The sequence below is a fragment of the Gobio gobio genome, assembly GCF_949357685.1.
Source record: "Gobio gobio genome assembly, chromosome: 14".
Lineage (NCBI taxonomy): Eukaryota > Metazoa > Chordata > Actinopteri > Cypriniformes > Gobionidae > Gobio > Gobio gobio.
The window spans coordinates 28,757,938-28,780,745 of NC_137107.1; the positions used below are offsets into that span (position 1 = coordinate 28,757,938).

Below are 22,808 nucleotides of genomic sequence, written 5' to 3' on the forward strand. Positions count from 1 at the left end.
GCGGATAAGGGTCAAAACACCCAATGAACGATGGGTACCGCCTGATGACATCAACCCCTCCTGGCCAAGGCTATATTCACTTAAGGTGAACGAATGGGAGAAGCATTTTCGAATGTATTTGTAATTTAAAAATTAAACATGTAATCTAAAATAAATCAATAACAAAATAAATATGAAATACTATACATTAAATGAATTCAAATCAATCAGCAGTCCCAGTTTTTTATATAAGTTAATGTTAAACTGAGATCAGTGCAGTTCCTCTTTGTTTTTAATAGAAGTTTGATAACATCATACCTAGTTTGCGTCAGAATTATCAATATATTGTATGAGAGTCTTGTGGATTTTGGATGTTGGAGAAAACAAAAAAGGCAACTTGGCAAGGGCAATAATTAGTTTCATCATTTTGTATCTTTTAATATTATAAACATAAAATAAAATAATCAATCAAATTTACAGCACTACGCTTTACAAATGTCATACATACAGTGTTGTTGCAATCCATAATAACTTAAAAATAGGAAAAAAAACCTGAAACCCAATGGAAAACTTCCCGTCATGGACACACCCTGAAAAAATTTCCATATATATGCATGCTTTCAGAAGGCAAACAATCAGCATTAGAAGCGACATCAGAGGTAAGGCCTTGGTGTTTTGGTTATTAAGCCTAAAAAAATCCCAGAATAACAAGTAAAAATGTATACTTTATACTATAAAATGTCTTCTTTTGTTTTATGAAATTAAAAATGCTTTTAAAATGCAGCAGCACTATAAATCTGCAAAATTCTTTGCCCATTTCCTTCCTGAATTTTTCTCATGCTATGTTATTTGGTCCATTTATTCCAGTTTATTCTCTTCTATTTTCTGAATTAAGATTTGTGCCTGCTAATTTGTATAATTTTGCCTGTCTCTGCAGCATTGTTTAGCCTTAGCCTTATTGGACTTGTTTGCATTCTATTGAATTTGACTTTTAATATGCATCGCCTGACTGTTCTGTCCACGCTTGAGTCATACAAACAATCTGTACCTGTACTTTGATCCTCATCTCCTATCATACAAAGACTGATAATGTTGACATACTCTTTACAGAAATGCTGTGTTGGCCGAGAAATGTTCATTTTCATTTACCCATGTGGCTCTGAGAAAGTGTGTAAATAAATGTATGGGTTTACATTTCATAGTATAAAACAATCTGCAATCTGTCAAATTAGGTGTACATATATCATCAGAGAAACAAAAAAAACAAAAATTGTACACTGTTCTCTCTTGTGATACATTTTTCCTGCCTCTCCAGTTTACTGGTTTAAGGTGTGTCCAAGACAATTGATCTCTGTTCAGACTGAATTTGTCACAGAGGTAAGTAACATACACCCTGAATGTGATTATTTAAACAAAAGTTGTAATGTAAATATACAGTGAACATGTATTCCTCCTTATCGACTTCCCTCCATCCTCTTTCTGCTGTTCTCTATCCAGACATGAAAACTGTAGATTGATTTTTTTTTTGTCTTTAGGCTTAAACATGTGGACAGAGAATGACTTGGGTCCAGGTGTGTCGTGTCTCCTAAGTAATACAGTGCCTGTGGATGATCAAATATACCGAATGTATCATGGCACTACTGAAAGAGCAGCAGAACAGATCAAAGTCTCTGGCTTTCAGCCATCTGAAGATGGAATGCTGGGACGTGGCGTCTACCTCAGCCGAGATCTTAACAAGGCCAGCAGATACCCGCTTGATAAACCAAGTGAGAGAGTTGTTATTAGAGTGAACGTCAATGTTGGGAGAGTGAAGAGGATCGACAAAAAATATCATCCACTGCAGAAAACCTGGCATGATAATGGATACAACACTGCCTGGTGCCCTCCAAATTGTGGGATGGTGACAAGTGGTCTTGAAGAAGACTGTGTTTGGAATCCTAAGCGAATCACTATTTTTGACGTGATTCCACCAAGCCTTCAAAACACTGTTAAAGCTGATCCAGTTGAGGGCAAAAACTACACAATGTTTTATGGCACATCTAAGGAGGATGCAGAAAATATCAAGGCTCATGGCGTTTGTCAGTCTAATGGCATACTTGGACGTGGAGTCTACCTCAGCCGAGATGTAGAAAAGGCCTTTAATGTCCCTGCGCATTTACCTATGCATCAGAGAAGAGTTCTGAGAGTGAAGATTAATGTTGGAAAAGTGATAAAGATTGACTATCAAGGTCATCCACTGCAGAAAACCTGGCATGATCACGGGTATGACACTGCCTGGTGCCCTCCAGAATATGGGCCGGTGCCAACTGGTCTAGAGCAAGACTGTGTTTGGGATCCAAGACAAATCAAAGTCATTGATGTAATTCGTCCAAACTAAGAAGAATGTGATGTTTGTTAGCTGAGCGATGTAAATCCTATGTATCTTATCCTAAAATATTGTTTTATAGAGAATTTGACCATTATACTCAGTGCTCTGACCATGTCTTACAACATTTATAACAAAAAATATTTTAGTTGCTTTTAAGTTTTGTGTCATATAGGCTAGATCGGGCTATAGGCCTCCCTTTTAAATTTTGACACTACCTGTTTATTCATTGCTAAAAACAAACATGTATAAGTTGAGTAATGCTTTATTTTTTGTATTTGATTTAAATAATATTGATTTTAGTAATAGTGTAGGCCTGTTATTGTAGTTATATTTCTGAAGCAATGTAAAATCAAAATGAAAAAATTTGAAAAGTATGTTAATATGCCTAGTCTAAATAAAGATATAATAAAGAAAAGGGAAAAAATTGTGTTGTTTTCTTGTTAATGATGATCCATATGTCTCTTAACCTGGAAACTATATTTAAATGCAGACTTTATGAATAATTATAAAATCTATTATAAAAAACAGAGGTTGCCTGTTCAGTTCAGAAGTCCACCAACACGACACTGAACACTTGTATTAAAGAGCAAACAAACCAAGATTGAACTGGCGCGCTATTTAATCTTCGTGGTTGTGGCCAGGTTGGCTGCAGCGGAGTGGTGACGTTGCTTGAATAGTGATGATGATTGTCGACGATTCTAGGAAAGTGAAAGTAAAAGAGAGGGGCGGGGACGCCGGGGAGAAAAAAAACACACATCAACAGCCAGAATCAGAATTTTCGCATTCATAGTACATATTTTCATTACGTTTTATATCTTAAGTTGTGTTTAAAGCCACACATATTCACGTTACGCAGTAAAGAACACTGAAAGCGCCAGCAGCATCAGTCCTTTCGCACGTGTGTATTGTTTTATAGTGTAGACGAGCTAAAACTGAAGATTTGATTGAGAAATATCCCGCCCCGCTGAAACGAAGGTTTTAAGTAGGCTAGTTCTAACCGTCTCAGTCGCTTTGGTGACCGCACCCCGTGCGTTTAAAGTGAGTTCCTTTATCCATTTCCTTTTAGAAAGTGCTAGCTAGCCTACCTTTTGAAATGTGGTAGTTTAAATAACAGCTTGGCGTATTCTTTTGTAGCTATGCTATGCCCAACGTAGGCCTACACTGATGTTGCGTAACTGCATTTATTCATGAAATAAATATAGGCTATAAGATCTAAAATAGATTATGGCAGCACTGTTTATTTTATCTCCAGTTGCTGCATGCATTACAAGTGGAAATGGGAGAAATGCCTTTGGCATAGGCCTATTGGTGGCAACAATTGAAAATGGTTTACTGGGTAATCAGTAAAAGGACACAAGAATAGTCACCCTGTTCTTAAGAACTGCTGGGAATATGAATATTCACAAGTAGCCAGTTTTGGATGGGATGCTAATAATGAGCCACAATGAATGGGAATTATGAAATTCGCCCGACAGTGGCAATATCAGCTATACCTGGTTATTCCCAATGCCATTGGTCGACCTAAGCTTGGAAAAAAATTAATGACCATCAGAGAAAGATTCCTAAATATTTGTTGGTGAAACAATATATAGATCAATAGTATAATTTGTGTACTCAAATATATACTGATGGATCATAAGATCCTGAAAAAATATTTAAAATGTGTAAAAACAACATCTAATTTCTTCTGTTTATGCATCAGAACGAATTGATATTCAGTTGACCCTTCAATGGGTGGTATATAGAGATACATTTGAGTCAAGTTGTGATTTGTTCTGATTCTTTGTCAAGCCTTACAAGTCTAAAGAATGGAAGATCTGACTCAAGACTATAGAAACTCTTCAGATACCGTTTAGAATACATCAGTCAGGAGTAAAAGTCTTCTTTTTGTGGATTCCTGCTCATGTGGGTATTTTTTGGAAATGAAATGGCAGATGAGTTGGCAAAAAAAGCTTTGAAGTATACAAGAATGAATGTCCCTCTGGGGAAAGCTGAAATGAAGGGATTAATTAAAAAGATAGTTAAAATAGATGGCAAGAGTTGTGGACACGGGAAGGAAAGGGAAGACACTTATTTGAAATAAATAAAGAAGTAGGAAATGTGTGGAAAGTTTTGTGGAAAAAGAAAGGATGATACTGTAATTTCTCGACTTCGTATTGGACACACAGCTTTGAATCGATCACTTTTTAAAATTGGTAAACATAATACAGGATTGTGCAGCAAATGTGGATTACCAGAAACAGTCGAACATGTTCTTTTAAAATGTGCTGGTTTTAATGAAGAAAGATCTCAGCTCATAGAAGATGCTAAGGTTATAGGAGAAAAAGGTTAACATTCATTAACTTGCTGAACAATAATTCAAAAGCCACCACTGCTTTATTAGAATATCTTAAAGGGATAGTTCACCCAAAAACGAAAATTTGATGTTTTTCTGCTTACCCCTAATACATCCAAGATGTGGGTGTCTTTGTTTCTTCAGTAGAACACAAATGAAGATTTTTAACTCCAACCGTTGCTGTTTGTCACTCATATAATGCTTGTCAATGGAGACTAATTCTATTAGAGTAAAAAAAACATGGACAGACAACTTCAAATTAAACCCTGCGGCTTGTGACGACACATTGATGTCTTAAGACACGAAACGATCGGTTTCTGAGAGAAACCGAACGGTATTTATGCAATTAATTTCACCTCATATCAGACGAACGCTTTAGCTCTCCAGACTGCCATCACTTCCCGTAGGTGAGGTCAAAATTCCGGCCGGGTCATAGATATATACATAGATTCATTAGTGCCTGCGTGGATCATGGCGTGGATCGCTCAAATGAGGGATCTACGTATACATATCTATGACCCGGCCGGAATTTTGACCTCACTTACGGCAAGTGATGGCAGTCTGGAGAGCTAAAGCGTTTGTCTGATATGAGGTGAAATTAGTTGCATATATACCGTTCGGTTTGTTGTGGAAATAATTCTATTCGAAAAATGAGGAGGAAGGAATACAAATTCAAACCTTTGAAAAGTCAAAGTATCAAACATGATTTTATTTCTTGCAAGAAATAGGCAGTTCACATACAGAGAATGTCTGTCATGAGAAGGGCAAAGTTAGCTCTCCTCGACATCATTATCTCACACATCCTGGGTCGGTTACACCCAATCTTTGTTTGCCTTAAAAGGAAACATCTTTATTCAAGACTCCTTGTCTGTTGTAAATTCTAACGTGTCAGCACAATATCCACTTCTGCAGAAGTTCCTGTTTTTAAGCTACATCATTTTCACACATTCTGTCTATTCCTAGTCTAATTGCAGCTACGCACATACTTGTCACACTTAAAGTACGATATGTCATCTTGACCTCTTGCACTACCCAGCTTCCTTGCAACTGAGCACTCTATCACTCAGAACAATATGTTCCCGCCAGCTAGTTTCCATTTATCACCCAGAACAATGAGTTCCTGCACTTAACGTATGTATTTCTAAAAGCTTGGTTACATTTCTTTAATAATGATTAGTACAAATACATGTTCAATGTTAATAGTTCAATGTTAACAAGTGATACACATCTAGGAATAAAAGGTTAAGGTTCACATCTAAGTAAAAACACCTCTAAGTAAAATGAACACTTCTAAGAGTTAAAACCACATCTAGATGAAATAAAAACACATCTAATAGTAAAACACATCTAAATGTAAAATTTCCTTCACAGGTTTCTCTCAGAAACCGTTCGTTTCGTGTCTTAAGACATCAATGTGTCGTCACGAGCCGCGGGGTTTAATTTGAAGTTGTCTGTCCATGTTTTTTTTACTCTAATAGAATTAGACTCCATTGACAAGCATTATATGAGTGACAAACAGCAACGGTTGGAGTTAAAAATCTTCATTTGTGTTCTACTGAAGAAACGAAGACACCTACATCTTGGATGCCTTAGGGGTAAGCAGAAAAACATCAAATTTTAGTTTTTAGGTGAACTATCCCTTTAAGAAAACACATTTGATTAGAATAATTTAATTATTATAATGTTTTTATTTTGTATTATTTTTCCTTGGCCATCAATGCTTCACACTCCACCCCAGTAGGTGGCGGAAATGCACCAACGCTGGTTTGCCAACCACTATTAAATATAGAAGAAGAAGAAACATGAAAGCTCATAGTAAAGACTACAATATTTTGTCCACTCTTTTTTTCGACAAAAATTAGATTGATAAAGTTTTTATTTTAGTCTCGTCTTTTTTTTTTATTTTTTATAAATGATATTGCATGTTCATATAGTCACGTAGTTCCCTTTTGAGTTGCAAACAAGGTCGAGAGAGATTGAGAGAAATAAATCTGGACACTCAGCGATCCACTCTGTCATGAGTCCAGCCTGTGTTTCCCTGTCTTGTGAAGACTCTTTTGTTATTTCCTGTTTTGTGCCATGTTTTGTAGTTCTTTGTAGTTTTTCATGTTGATTAGTCTCCCCCAGGTGTGACTTGTTAATTTGTTGAGCTTGTTTGCCCCTGTGTATTTAAACCCTTGTGTCTCCTATGTTCTTTGTCAGGTCTTGTCCTACATGGATGTACGTTTGGTGTGACTCATTCTGTTATCTGTTCCTTGGTTCTCTGATCGTTGTGGTTTTGTTATGTTTATTTTGTTATTAAACAATTTTGCATTTGGATTCAGCTCTCCCTCTTGGTTTTGAGTTGACCCTGCGTGACAGAGCGTTTCCCTGGTTTCATGTCTCTTGGTTTTGGATTTCTTGCCTGTTCCGTGGATTACCCGTTTGCCTGTCTCTCCTGCCTTGTTTGCCTGTTTGGACTGCTTGCCTGTGTATGACCTGTTGCCTGTTTTTGACTACGATTGTGGATTACCCCTTACAAATAAAGCTGCATTTGGATTCTCAACCTCTGTCTCGGAGCAGTACGTGACAGAAGACCTGACCCACTATGGATCCAGCAATTAATTTAATTCGGCTCTGTCACGCAGGGTCAACTCAAAACCAAGAGGGAGAGCTGAATCCAAATGCAAAATTGTTTAATAACAAAATAAACATAACAAAACCACAGCGATCAGAGAACCAAGGAACAGATAACAGAATGAGTCACACCAAACGTACATCCATGTAGGACAAGACCTGACAAAGAACATAGGAGACACAAGGGTTTAAATACACAGGGGAAAACAAGCTCAACAAATTAACAAGTCACACCTGGGGGAGACTAATCAACATGAAAAACTACAAAGAACTACAAAACATGGCACAAAACAGGAAATAACAAAAGACAGAGCGAAGGCAGATTGCAACCGAACTGTATTGTGAGTGTAACGATGGGAGATAGTTCATGGTAGCGATAACTATGGGAGGGTTTCAGATATGGAGACTAGTCAAACAAAAAAGGCAAGGAAAAAATCTTGGTCTGAAGCGAGTAGTGGAGGAGAGAGTATTCTAAGACAAGTTAACAAAAAGATTAAAGCTAAACCTAAAGGGAACAGTAGACCTAACGTAGATGATAAGTAGGAAGAGTGGAAAGTTATTATTACGCTCAGTAATGATAAAGGTCACTTTCACCCAGTTCAAGTGACCAAAGCAATTGAGAAGGATATGGGGAAAATTAAATACGCTAAACTACTGAATAATAGAAGAATTCTAATTTCAGCAGTAAATAAGAAGCAGCAGGAAATGATTTTGAAAATGAGTAATCTTGGTGGTGGAAAGATTAAAGTGCATGTACCAGGAATGGCAGCAAAACTAAGAGGAGTGATTTCAAATGTTCCTCTGGAAATGTCTATGGACGAGGTAAAGAGTGAGATCAAAGGTGGGAAAGTATTAGAGGTGAAAAGGCTCCAAAGCAATAAAAGTGGCGTTAAATCAGACAGTCTATCTGTACTGCTTGTTTTTGAAAAATCCTTACCATATGAAATTCAAATAGGATGGATCAATTACAAAGTTAGGGAGTATATTCCCCAACCGTTGAGATGCTTTAAGTGCCAGAGAATGGGACACACAGTACAACAATGTAAATGGAGACAAAGATGTGCGAAATGTGGAGGAGACCATGAATATGGTAAATGTAACAAGGATACCAAGCTAAAATGCTGCAACTGCGGAGGTGAGCATAGTGCTGCATATGCTGGATGTGTGGTTCAGAAACAAGCAAAAGAAGTACAAAGGTACAAAGTTGTGAATAAGATGTCATATGCAGAGGCTATAAAAAGCATAGGCAAATATGAAACAAAGGAAAATAGTCAAATAGAGAGTCATGACAACCTGAATGAAAGTGCAATACATGGAGTTAGCCTACCCCAGAGGTTAAACATAAAGAGATTTCAATCAGAAAAAGTAGACACAATACCCGTAACCATACAGCAACCATGTAAACATAAGTGTATAGTGGAGGAGAACACCTTGATGGTAGAAAAAAAGTGCTTTGTAGCTTTTATATGTAAAGTTGTGAACGTTGCCACACGACAAGAAAGAAAAAGTGACAGGATCAAGACGGTGGTAGAAGCTGCAGAGGAATTCTTAGGTATCAAAGATCTAAAAGCAGAAGATATACATGGCATGCTAAGCAATAATAATGATGGAGGGTCTCAGGGTATTATTTAATATTATGATGGTATTCCATATTTTACAATGGAATGCTAGGAGTCTGACTGCAAATGGACAAGAATTTAAGAAGTTTATAGTAGAGTCTGAAGTCAAACCTGATACTATTTGCATTCAAGAGACCTGGCTACGGCCCCACCTTGATTTTATTATACCTGGGTATGAGTCTGTTAGGTTTGATAGAGGTGAGAATCAGGGTGGAGGATGTGCAACATTTGTACGGAATGGGATACCATTTAGAAGAATAGAAAGTAAAACAGAAATAGACTGTGTAATTATTGAAATTTATAAATCAGATGGGCACTTAGTAGTAATCAACTTATATAACCCTTGTAAATCATTAAACCTAGAAACCTTAGAGGGAATAATAAGTAGACAAGGAAACCGGAAAGAAATATGGTGTGGAGACTTCAATGCACATAATAGTCTTTGGGGAAGTAAGAATACAGATAGCAATGGAGAAGCAGTGGAAGAACTGATGGATGTTAGGCAATTAGTTTGTTTAAATAATGGGAATGGTACAAGAATTGATATACGTTCTAATACATTTTCTTGTATTGATCTCACTCTGGTTTCTAATAATATGGCAAACTCTTGTGAATGGAAGGTTAAGGAAAGTACAAGTATTGGAAGTGATCATTTTCCAATAGTTTGCTCTATCAATATTGAAATTGATTTCCAAGAAAGGCCTAATCATAAGAAGTGGGCGTTTGAAAAAGCTGAAGAAAAATTTAAAGAAATATGTTGTATTTTAGAAGAAAAAATTACAATGCAGGGTGATATTGAGGAATGTGCATCTGAGGTTACACATTTAATAATGAATGCAGCATTAAAAAGCATACCATTTAAGTCAGTGGGGGGGAAAAGGAAAATGGTCCCGTGGTGGAATGATACATGTACAAAAGCTATTAAAGAACGAAATAGGGCAATGAGAATGCTAAGAAGTAATTTGAATCAAGATAACTTAATTGATTATCAGAGGAAAAAGGCTAAAGCACGAAGAATAATTAAGAATAGTAAACAAAATGCATGGAAAAACTATTGTTCTACTATAGGGAGGGAAGTTAAAATAGGAGAGGTGTGGTCAATGCTGAAGAAAATGAGTGGGAAAAAAGTGTATACTAAAATACCCGTATTAGAGGATGATGGAATACTGGCAATAACAGATAAAGAAAAGGCAAATGTATTGGGAAAGAAGTTTGCCAGTGTTCATAGTGGTGACCATTTAGATGATATGCATAAATTAAATAAAGAGAAGGTTCTTAAAGAAAATAGAGATGTGTTTATTAAAAAAGATAGCGAGGAATGTACTATGGATGCAGAAATAAACTTGAATGAACTAGTGATAGTATTAAATGATATTAAGAATACTGCTACAGGAGAAGATCAACTGAGTTACGTCATGTTCCAGAAATTACCTGAAACAGTATTGCAGAGAATATTACATTTATTTAATAAGATATGGGAAGAAGGTAAAATGCCAAAAAGCTGGAAGAGTGCGTTAATATTGCCATTTAATAAACCTGGGAAAGATCCTAATAATGCTGGTAATTATAGACCTATTGCCCTAACGTCACATCTCTGCAAGTGGATGGAGAAAATACTAGTCAGAAGACTTAATTACACCCTTGAACATAGAGGATTATTTGCATCATATCAAAGTGGGTTCAGGAAAGGGCGTTCCACAATGGATGCTGTTGTGAAAGTAAGCAATGAGATGGAGAAAACTCTTAAAGGGGTGGTAAACCACGATTTCACTATTCTAACTTTAGCTAGCGTGTAATGTTGCTGCTTGAGCATAAACAACATCTGCAAAGTTACAACGTTCAAAGTTTAAAGCAAAGGGAGATATTTGCTTTTAAAGAAATCAGTTTCTAAGAACTACAGCAAACGGCCAGTAGGCGACTACAGACATTCCTCCAGGGCTTGCTGACATCACCAGGCTCAATATTTACATAAACCCCTCCTCCGAGAATATTAAATAGGGGGGGGGGGGGGGGTGAGGCCATTTTGTATCGCGGCGCTGTTGTGGTTAGTAGGCTGGAGTGTTGTTGCCGCGATGCCGAGGAAACGCTGTTATATTCATCCGGATTGCAGGTCTGGGGTACTTGCTCTGTTCAGCCTTCATAGGGACGGGGGTGTGTTGCAGAGCGTTTAACATACAGCATGTTATATGCACGTGTGTTTGAGTCAGCGGGGAATCAGGCGCGCGCAGGGCTCCCTGCAGAGGAGATCTAACATCTAAGCACATCTAACAGAGGAAAACATCCACCGTCTTCGCGATTTCAATGCCAGATTTGCACAACGTCAGCTGCGTGAAAAAAACACTGCCGGTGCGTGGATGCATGACGCGCGCGCTGCACATTTCACGGAGGACAACACAAACTTCCACAAACTTCGCGAGTTCAATACAGGATATGCACAACGGCTTGTCCTGAAAGCTGGATTTACAAACAGAAGCTGTTTACGGGCCACAACCTGTAAGTCTGATTTATTTTTCATCGATGTGTTTTCCTGTAATAGGTTGTAGCAAGGAAGTAAACAGATGACAACGCTGTTCTGCAAACCAGTCTGTTAAATGCTCATTCATACTTAACGATATCCGACGAACATCTAACGTTACAAACATTAACGTTAAAATCTCAACAGCGAACCTGGCATTAGTGTAAATGATTCTTTGATTAGAGCTTTTATGTATTGTTTATCTTCAGGCATGCTAAACATGGTTCTGTGTGTGATTTGGCTAACTTACTAAAGTCAGTGCTTAGTGTTCGTTTTGGGTTAACGTTAGTTCTTGCGACAGATATTTGGCTATAATCGTTCTAAAAATGCAAAAGTTAAAGTGCCATTCAGTAGCAATCATTATAGATCCGCAGTCTTTACTCTCGAGGACTGAACAGGTTCTGCTCGATCATCTTCACTCAAATGTTCTGGGTCTGATTCGAGCTCATATGGTTTTATTGACGCCGTTGTTTCTAATACTGAACAGCCTCCGGTAAGGGGCGTGACGTTTCCGACGTGCACTGCGGTTAGCGAATCACAACACACTAGGCCAGCTAACCAATCTGAGCCCACTGCGTATTTTTGAGGGACTGGCTTCATACAACCCGGAACGCATCAGACCGTTTTACAAGGAGGGACAGAGCAGTGTAGAATAAAGGTCAAATATATGACAAATAAGGCAATTTTTTTTAAAACGAAGCATGAACACATGTTACAGTGCACCCCACAAACACAGCCAAGCCTTCAAAAGAATGTGTTTTACCACCCCTTTAAAATGAAAGAAATAATGAGTATTGTGTTCTTTGATATTGAAAAAGCTTATGATTCCATGTGGAGGGAAGGGCTGTTAATTAAAATGAACAAAATGGGAATTAGAGGTAGGTTTTATAATTGGGTATTAGACTTTCTGTCAGAAAGAAGATTTAGAGTTAGAGTGGGATCAGACGTATCTGAGGAATTTGAAATTGCAAATGGGATTCCACAAGGTAGTGTTATTAGTCCAGTTTTATTTAATGTTATGATTAATGATATTTTTATGAATCTGGACAGAAGGATTGGATCAGCTCTGTATGCAGATGATGGGGCCATCTGGGTAAGAGGACGAGATCCCATAAGGGTAAGAAATAAAATCAAGGAAGCAATAGGAAAGGTAGAACAATGGTCGTATAGCTGGGGCTTTAAGCTTTCTCCAAGTAAGTCTTGTCATATGATATTTACAAGGAAGAAAGGGATAGAAAAACAGAACTTACAGTTATATGGACACAATATGGAAACCGTAGATCATTTTAAATATCTTGGTATGTGGTTAGACCAAAAGGGAACATGGAAAATACACATTGAAAAGGTGGAATCAAAATGCAAGAAAGTCATAAATTTAATGAGAGCAGTAGTGGGGAAAGACTGGGGAGCAAATAAACAATCACTAATGTATATTTACAGGGCATTAATGAGGTCAACAATAGATTATGGATGTTATGTATATGGAGCAGCAGCTAAAACACATTTATTGAAGCTGGATAGAGTTAGTAATAAAGCATTGAGAATATGTGCGGGTGTAATGAGATCAACACCAATTAAAGCAATACAGGTTGAGTTAGGAGAAGTGCCTTCAGATCTGAGAAGAGATAAGCTTATGCTTGCATATTGGAGTCGCTTAAGGGGATGTGGATATGAAAACCATGCAAAGAGTATACTATTCAAGAATGTTGGGAGTATAGGTCTTTTAAAGGTAATGGTTTTGGCTGGGTAACAAGAACAAAATCAGAGGAATATAGAGTGAATAATATCTGGTTTAATACACCTACACCTATTAGTAATATCCCTATATGGTTATTTACTAAAATTGAGATAGACTTAAATATTTTGGAACTAAAAAATGAATGGGAAGAGAGTAGGAAAGGACACCTGGCAAGTCAATATATAAGGAACAAATACTATAGTTACTTAGAAATGTATACAGATGGATCTAAGGATGAGAAGGACAATGTAGGAATAGGAATATATATACCAGCATTGAACATAAGTATTGGGAAAAGATTACCTGATCAGGCTTCAGTGTATACGGCAGAGATGATGGCGATTATTGTAGGACTGCAGTGGGTTGAGGAAGTAAAACCAGACAGGGTGGTGTGTTGTGTTGATTCTGCAGCAGCTCTTTATAGTATTCAAAATATGAAATCAAATAGAGAAGAGTTAATGTTAGAAATCCAACAAAGTTTATTTAGATTACAGACACTACAGATAGATGTGAGATTATGTTGGGTACCTGCTCATATAGGTATAAAAGGGAATGAGGGAGCAGATAAAATAGCAAAAAAATCAACCAGGACGAATGATATTATAAATATACCCCTTGGAAAAGGAGAGGCTAAGGCAATAATTAAAAAAGGAATTATGGGAAAATGGCAGGACATGTGGGATGTGGATAAAAGTGGAAGGAAATATTATAGATTGCAAAAATCTATTAATGCACAGGGTGTGAATAGAAGTAACAGAAGAGAGGAGAGTGTGTTAACCAGGCTAAGGCTTGGTCACACAGGATTAAATAAAACATTGTTTTTAATGGGTAAAAGTCAATCAGATGAATGTATAGAATGCAGGTCCAAGGAAGATGTAGAACACGTATTATTGCATTGCAGGAAATATAGGGATGAGAGGATGAGACTAAATCAAAAGATAAATCAGGTAGGAAGAAAGTGGAATATTGAAGGTTTGTTAGGCACAACAGGAGACGGGGTAAAGGATGCACAGAAAGCAGTTGTACAATATTTGAAAAACATAGGAATATATAATAGGATATAGGTAGTTTGTATGTGTAAGTGCGTTTTTTTTATTTATTTATTTTTTTTATTTATTTTTTTTTTTTTATTTTTTTTTATTATTATTATTTTTTTTTATGATGATATAGTCATAATGATATATTCTCATGTTACATACTCCTATAAAGTAGGTGGCGGTATGCACCTTTAAAGTCATGGTTGCAATCTGCCATAAAGCGAAAAGAAGAAGAAGAAGAAATAACAAAAGAGTCTTCACAAGACAGGGAAACACAGGCTGGAATCATGACAGAAAAGTATTTGGTGTGGTCCTCGAGGGAATGGTTGCCTTGTCGGAGCCGAATTAAACTAATTGCTGGATCCATAGTGGGTCAGGTCTTCTGTCACGTACTGCTCCGAGACAGAGGTTGAGAATCCAAATGCAGCTTTATTTGTAAGGGGTAATCCACAATCGAAGTCAAAAACAGGCAACAGGTCATACACAGGCAAGCAGTCCAAACAGGCAAACAAGGCAGGAGAGACAGGCAAACGGGTAATCCACGGAACAGGCAAGAAATCCAAAACCAAGAGACATGAAACCAGGGAAACGCTCGAATGCAGTTTACAACAAAACAAGACTTCACCAGACAGGGAGACACAGGCTGGAATCATGACAGAAAACAAGCTCAACAAATTAACAAGTCACACCTGGGGGAGACTAATCAACATGAAAAACTACAAAGAACTACAAAACATGGCACAAAACAGGAAATAACAAAAGAGTCTTCACAAGACAGGGAAACACAGGCTGGAATCATGACACACTCATTGACGATCACAACGTGATTGGGTACAAGGCAGTTTGTGACGTCAGAAACACAAACGATTTCAAACTGCGTTTTTAAAGGGATAGTTCACCCAAAAATGAAAATTTGACATTTATCTGCTTACCCGGGCTTGCAAGATCTAGGTGTCTTTGTTTCTTCAGTAGAACACAAATTACGATTTTTAACTCCAACCGTTGCAGTCTCTCAGTCATAAAATGCATGTGAATGGGGTCAAATTCTATCAGAGTAAAAAAACATGCACAGACAACTTCAAATTAAACCCTGCGGCTCGTGACGACACATTGATGTCTTAAGACACGAAACGATTGGTTTGTGCGAGAAACCGAACAGTATTTATATAATTTTTTACCTCAAATACAACACTATGTCCACCAGTCTTGAACGAGCCATCACTTCCGGTGAGTGAGGTCAAATGTACAAATCAGATTCAATGATCTATGCTAAGCTATATGCTAAAAGTTCGATCATTGAACCTGATCTGATTTTGAGTGAGTTAGCGTCTCACTCAAAAAATGACCAAAGACTTGTTCCTATTTAAAACATGTCTCTTCTAGCAACTGAAAATGAAAAGTTGCGATATTCTAGGCCGATATGGCTAGGAACTATACTCTCATTAGTAATCAAGGAACTTTGCCGCCGTACCATGGGTGCAGCAGGCGCAATGATATTACGCAGCGCCTGAAAATAGTGCCCAGGACGCTCCCCGTGTAAGGAGGTTGTCACGTTGGTTATGTTGACAGAAGTTAGCCTATTTTCTATTTATAACTGTTTAACTCTAGGGGAGTTGGAAAATGAGCCTATTTAAAAAAAAAAAAAAGTGTAAATACGCATGTCATCAGAGAGAAAAAAAATACTGTACACTACTCACTTGTGATGCTTCATATTCTTTTTTTCCAGATGCCTCTCCAGCTTATTGGTTTAAGGTTTGTCCAAGACGATCTTTACTCAGACTGAATTTGTCATCATAAGGTAAGTAACATATACTCTGAATGTGATTATATACAAATGTTCTAATATCCTACAAAATATACCAAACACGAACAAGTATTCCTCTTTATTGACCTCCTTCCTTATTTCTCCTCTTCTATATCCAAACTTGTGTATGAAAACTGATTGGTTATTTTTTGTCTTTAGACTTAAACATGTGGGCTGAGAGTGACTTGTATCCCAGTGTGTTGTATCTCCAAAGCAATACAGAGCCTGTTAATGGTAAAATATACCGAATGTATCATGGCACTACTGAAAGAGCAGCAGAACAGATCAAAGTCTTTGGCTTTCAGCCATCTGAAGATGGAATGCTGGGACGTGGCGTCTACCTCAGCCGAGATTTTAAAGGTGTCAAGCTGTCAAGGTGATCCACTGCAGAAAACCTGGCATGATCATGGGTATGACACTGCCTGGTGCCCTCCACACTGTGGGATGGTACGAAGTGGTCTTGAGAAAGACTGTGTTTGGGATCCAAGACAAATTACAGTCATTGGTGTAATTCGTCCAAACTAAAGAGTATGTTATGTTTGTTAGCTGAGCGATGTAAATCCTAACCTATGTATTTTATCCTAGAAATTTTGTTTTATTGAGAATTTGATTATACTCAGTGCTCTGACCATGTCTTAAACCATTTTCTGATGCTGACGCTGGAGAAATAAAAAGAATCAAAAATATGCCTACTAGTTTTGTCATCTGCCTACATACCTTTTTTTGACACTACTTGTTCATTCATTGCTAAAAACAAACATGCCGTTTACATGCATAGTATAAATTGTGTAATGCTTAATTTTTTTGTATTTGATTTAAATAATATTTTAATAATAGTGTAGGCCTATTATTGTATTGTATATTTCTGAAGCAATGTAAAATCAAAATGCTAAATGGTTTGGGTAAAAAGTATGTTATGCCTAAATTAAGATATAATAAAGAAATAAATAGTAAAAACAATTGTGTTGTTTTCTTGTTAATGTTGATCGACATGTAGGCTATCTTACCTGAAAACTATCCTATAAATTGTGACTACGAATAGCTAATTATAAAATCTATGAATTTATATTAGAATAAAAAAACGCGGAAAGGGGAGGTTACCTGTTCTGTTCAGATGTCCACCAACACGACACTGAACCACATAGACTGTAAAAAAAAACACACAAAAAACACACCATGAGCACTGAACTTGTTTCAAAGAGCAAACAAACCTAATTTTCATCGCTTTGGCCTGATTGGCTGCAGTGGAGCGGTCACGTCGTTTGACAGTGATGATTGTCAGCGTGTATGGCTAATAGCGATTCACTAGGAAAGTGAAAGTAACGGGGGAAAAACACACATGCAACAGCCACAATCAGATTTTCTTAGTGGAATAGTAAATATTTTCATATGTTAGGCCTATAGCTTAAGTTGTGTTTAAAGCCACAAATGTTCACAAGCTGTGAATAACATTTAAAGCGCCAGCACCATCACATGTAAATATCCCCACGAAGGTTTTAATTAGCTAGTTCTGACCGTCTCAGTCGCTTGGTGACCGCACCCCGTGCGTATAAAGTGAGTTAATTTATTCATTTTTACTTTTAGAAAGTGATATACTGTCTGAAAAGTGCCGGTATTCTTGTTTATGCCCGGCTTGAACTACTGTTTGAGACTATATTGCAATGTCTATGTGCTAAACGTTTACCATTGTTCTTAAAAGAGGTCTGGTCTGGACTAGGCATTTCCCGGGAGCAAATAGTTTGTCATTAAGTTTGAATTCGAGGATTGGTAAGTGACATTTTTCTGTAGGCTAAGATAGATTATACATTACAGATAATGTTCTGTAAATTTAAGATTCTTTTCAAAATCTTTTTGTTTTAAATAAACTTTATAAATCTTATTTGTTTTGACGCATATTTTGAAGATATTGACGTTATTTATGATTTGTCCAGGTACAAACATGTGGGGTGGAAATGGTTCAATTTTCCTCCAAGGCAACACAGATCCAAGATCAGGTCAAGTCTACACAATGTATCATGGCACATCCATGGAGGCTGCAAAGAAAATTAAAAAAGAGGGATTTCGTCAGTCTGATGATGGCATGCTGGGACGTGGTGTCTACCTCAGCAGAGATCTAGAGAAGGCCTGCAGGTATCCTCTCAATCTGTGTGCATACCAGAGAGTGGTTCTGAAAGTGAAGGCCAATGTTGGGAAAGTGAAGAAGATTGACAGCCAAGGCCATCCACTACAGGATACCTGGCATGAACAGGGTTATGACACTGCCTGGTGCCCTCCAAAATGTGGCATGGTGCCAAGCGGCCTTGAAGAAGACTGTATTTGGGATCCACAGCGGATTGAGATCATAGAAATGATCTACCCATTTTTAGAAGTTGTTTTACCTTGTCTATTCTTTTTGCTGCTGATCCTAATTGACATACTAACATAAACCTTTCTGGAAGAATTTACAGGAATGTCTAGCCAAAGTGTTTTTTATTCTTCAAAGAATAATAATGCGTTATCTCTATTGTTTTTGTGTATCTTAACGCTGTATGATCAGGAGATTTGCTATTTTTTTGCTTGTTTACAGAAACGATTGTCTGCAGACATTCTTTATTTAGGGATGCATGAGAATTTAATTATTTTCTTTTCCTTAAAGAAAACTTTTTTTGAATATTCTGCAAATATCAATGAGCAGATCTGTTGTTCTTTTTTTTTTCATTGAACCAACCCATTGTTTCAGATGATGTTGACTCATAAATGGAAAAACACACAGTCTGAACATTTAACAGGTTAATCCAAATTAATTCCTTGACAAATAAGCTTTTTTCTGTAAGCAGTGTGTGATGTTTAGCATGATTGTTAAAAATGACCCTTGAGAGGTAATGTAAAAATGCTGCTACGTTATAGTCGCAATAACTGTTACTAAAAACCATCAGGTGCTTTTAACTTTTGGTTCCACTACACACATTCATATAGAACATACCTTTTTAACGGTTGCGAAGAAAGTTCAAATTCAAATGTAGTACCTACTCAGAAAGTAGGCTACACGTTTTCGTGGACTAATCACATAACAAGAAACACCTGGAGGCAATCAAACAATGAGCCAATAGCAAACCGAGCAGACAATCACATGACAAAACAAACCAATAAGAAAATAACACAATAGGCTTGTTCGACTTTAAGCGGTGCATGACTTCGAAGTAATGAGTCGTCTGCTCTCTTATCGCTCTTGTGGTACTTTGTTGTCATACACTGATCTGTGCAGTGCCGCTTCAAGTCGAACAAGCCTAACACATGAACCAAGGGAAGCACATGACGAGATCACATGAGGACAAGGGAATCACATGATAAACCAGGAAATATGACTACAAAATAAAAGGCATGAAACAAAACCAAAATTCGACATGACATGAGTGTTACGTAGTCACAAGTATTCATGTGTCTTTTGCTCTCACTGCATCCCTCATCATGAAAGATCACCCTCCTCAATGTGCTTGAAGATGAAAATAGACTTTAAAACAGGATTGGTATTTGTCTTAATTTGATTGATCAACTCAGTCAGCATCACAGTTATCATACAAGTGCTTATGCATTTATGAGAATTTTATCTGTGTAATCTCTATCTTGTTCATTATGTCACCCTTTCAGACTCCCACATTTAGGAAAACAGACTTGTAAAGTAAAAATGAAACACATTTTTCTTTTCTTCTGAATTGTTTGAATGAAACATAATATAAAACAAATAATTATTAAAATATATCATAAAATCAGTGCAGTTGTTTTGATTCCAATTCTTAAAAAGTCATTAAACCTGTAACATGCCCTGCTTGCATCATACTGCTTACTTCAGACTTGACACTATATTGGGCTTGGAGAATCATAGTATGGCTCTCTTTGCTTGTGGAGAAAACAAACAAACAACACACTTTTACAAATTGTTAAAATGCAGTCTTACCAAATCTTACTGAATTCATAACAATATATTTTACAAAATCCATATATACTACATGTAATCATTCATAAAAGAGTTTACCAAGTTAAAGAGAAACTGAAAGCTTATTCTTTTGCTTAGTATTTCCATTGTGGAAACACCCTGAATAAGCATGCGGTGTTTATAAACCTACTTTAAGAAGATCTGCATTCAGAAGCAACATCAGAGGTAAGTTATCACTTTGTTTGTGTTAAAATATACTATATAAAATATATGTACAGTTCCGGTGAAAGTTTTGGAAACATTGCTATTTTTAATATTTTTGAAAGAAGTCTCATGATATCAAGCCTGCATTTATTTGATCAAAAAGACAGGGGAAAAAAATAATTTTGTGAAATATTAATATACTTTATAATATGATTTATTTCTGTGATGCAAAGCTAAATTTTCATCAGCCATTACTCCACTCTTCAGTGTCACATGATCCTTCACAAATCATTATACTGATTTATTATCAATGTTGGAAACAGTTGTGCTGCGTAATATTATTTTATCACCAGTGATACTTTTTTCATAATTATTTGATGAATAAAAAGTAAAAAAGAAAAGAAAAGAAAGAAAGAAAGAAAGAAAGAAAGAAAGAAAGAAAGAAAGAAAGAAAGAAAGAAAGAAAGAAAGAAAGAAAGAAAGAAAGAAAGAAAGAAAGAAAGAAAAACATTTACACTACTGTTCAAAGTTTGGGGGTCAGTCTTTTTTTTAATTTTTTTTTATTTAAAGAAAATAATAATTTTATTAAGCAGGGATGTGTTAAATTGATAAAATGCTCTATTACATTTTTTTAAATATTTTATTTGATTAGGTGCAAACATGTGGGCTGAAGATGACTTGGGTCCAGCTGCTCCTCCATGTCTTGAGAGCTATACGGCTCCAGAGGAAGGCAAAGTCTTCATTATGTATCATGGCACATCAAGAGAGGCTGCTGAAAAAATCAAAGTCTATGGCTTCAAACAGTCTACTAAAGGAAAACTAATGCTTGGGCCTGGCGTCTACCTCAGCCGAGATCTAGAGAAGGCCTCCAGATACCCTCTGGAATTACCTGAGAGCCAGAGAGTTGTTCTGAGAGTTAAGGTTAATGTTGGAAAAGTGAAAAAGATTGACCGTCAATATCATCCACTGCAGAAAACCTGGCATGAACATGGGTATGACACTGCCTGGTGCCCTCCAAACTGTGGGATGGTGCCAAGTGGTCTTGAGGAAGACTGTGTTTGGGATCCAAGACGAATCACAGTCACTGGTGAAATACACCCAAAAAAGCAATGAGCGCATGGTGTTTTTTCCATGAGAATTATTGAATGTGTTTTCCCATGAAGTTTGGAATTAGCAGTTCTGAAATATTCTTTTGAAAATGATATATACAAGCTGTTGAATTTAAACAGCTCATGTGCTTTGAAATGATTATCACTGTACAATTCTCACCCTGTTGCTGGGTATGAATAAATTAAAATACAAATCTTTGAGTTAAGTTTGATTTATTATTTATTAGGCAATATATGATAACATTGACAAGAAATTCAAGCCATCATTGGCTATATTTAAAATGTTAAAAAGGCTCTGATAATTTCCCATCCCATCCTAACCTGTCAACCATGAATAACTTATGTCTGTCCTGTACAGTTATCATCTAAGTTAAATAAGTGAAAACGTTGTTGATGTATGCCAATGTCAATACCAGGATCTGCATTTGTTACAAACACCTAACAACACTACTAACAACAGAACAAGAACAAATGTCAGAAACTGTCTGTAGCTGTGTTCAGTGTTCACCGGAGTCGGACAACAGCCTAACAGAGCCAGAGAATAAATGCTGCATGGAGATAGAACGGGTATAGCTGTGTCTAATTACAGTTATAACTTATTTGTCATCTTGCTTTTATCCAGTGTTGTTAGTACAAGCCTGTTGTAGAGGACCCCGTCTGAATGATGGACAAAACTTTACTGATGAGTGTTATGAAGTTTATTGTACTTTACACAAAAATGAAACATCTGTTTTACTCCACAAAATCACTGTAAGAGCTGAATAAAAAACAGTACAGGAAGTGCGCATTAAAGTCTTGTCCATAAACACTCACTCTCCCTTGAATAATCATCAGCATACACAGCTAATTACACAAAACACTCATTACAACTAACAGTAAACAATATAGAGAGAGAACATTAGAAGAGAGGAGTTTCCGTTGGACTTCTCAAGGGTCAGAATCACAGGGCAAACAATAGCCAACAAATAAACAACAGGGCATAAAACACAGGCAGACAGGGTAATAAAAAAACAGGCACAAGAACCAAAACCATAAACACAAGAAAACCACATCAGGGGGGTATTCCAGAAAGCAGGTTATGTGACATACCCGGGTATGTTTAAGGTAGCGGATAACCTCACTTTTCGGTTCCAAAAAACGGAGGTAACTTTCAGGGTGTGTAAGTCATAGGAACTCACTCTCTGAACATAACCTGCGCCGGAGCAGGGAGGTATTCCAGAAAGCAGGTTATGTGACATACCCGGGTGTTAAAGAGTAAGTTAGCGGATAACCTCACCTTTCGGTTCCAAAAACGGAGGTAACTTTCAGGGTATGTAAGTAACCATGGCAACTCACTCTCTGAACATAACCTGCTCCATAGCAGTGTGTTTTACATAATTAATAGTTATTAATATAACCAAATTTGTTTCAGTTATATAATATACAATAGTATATATTAATTCTAAAGAATTAGAATAAAAAATAAATAAAAAATAAGTTTAAATGTAAATTTTATTTAAAAATTACAATAATTAATAAATATTTATATTATTGTCATCCATGTGTGAGCTCACACATGGATCTGCATTCAA

The 22,808-nt window shown here is 36.8% G+C and overlaps 1 protein-coding gene and 2 long non-coding RNA genes across 4 annotated transcripts; all 3 read left to right on the top strand.

Moving 5' to 3' along the window:
* The first annotated feature begins 585 nt into the window (after positions 1 to 585).
* Positions 586 to 2,765, top strand: LOC307137257 (uncharacterized protein). Of its 2 annotated transcripts, XM_079834816.1 has the most exons (4): positions 617 to 638; positions 1,090 to 1,160; positions 1,295 to 1,356; positions 1,515 to 2,765. In XM_079834816.1, the coding sequence occupies exon 4, from the start codon at positions 1,523 to 1,525 to the stop codon at positions 2,354 to 2,356; it is 834 nt and encodes a 277-aa protein (XP_079690942.1). In that variant the 5' UTR covers positions 617 to 638; positions 1,090 to 1,160; positions 1,295 to 1,356; positions 1,515 to 1,522; the 3' UTR covers positions 2,357 to 2,765. The 2 variants fall into 2 exon arrangements, with proteins under 2 accessions (XP_079690941.1, XP_079690942.1); XM_079834815.1 differs by lacking the exon at positions 1,090 to 1,160 and having other exon boundaries at positions 586 to 638.
* Positions 2,766 to 3,076: 311 nt separating this feature from the next.
* LOC307137262 lies at positions 3,077 to 16,963 on the top strand. The gene is made up of 3 exons (XR_013817897.1): positions 3,077 to 3,385; positions 15,934 to 16,005; positions 16,171 to 16,963. It is a non-coding gene; the product is annotated as an uncharacterized lncRNA (long non-coding RNA).
* A 352-nt stretch (positions 16,964 to 17,315) lies between these two features.
* LOC307137263 lies at positions 17,316 to 19,761 on the top strand. The gene is made up of 3 exons (XR_013817898.1): positions 17,316 to 17,565; positions 17,711 to 17,778; positions 17,943 to 19,761. It is a non-coding gene; the product is annotated as an uncharacterized lncRNA (long non-coding RNA).
* The last annotated feature ends 3,047 nt before the right edge of the window (positions 19,762 to 22,808 follow it).

Excerpts from the sequence above, each read along its gene's own strand:
- LOC307137257 (XM_079834815.1), top strand. The coding sequence starts at position 1,523 with ATGTGGACAGAGAATGACTTGGGTCCAGGTGTGTCGTGTCTCCTAAGT.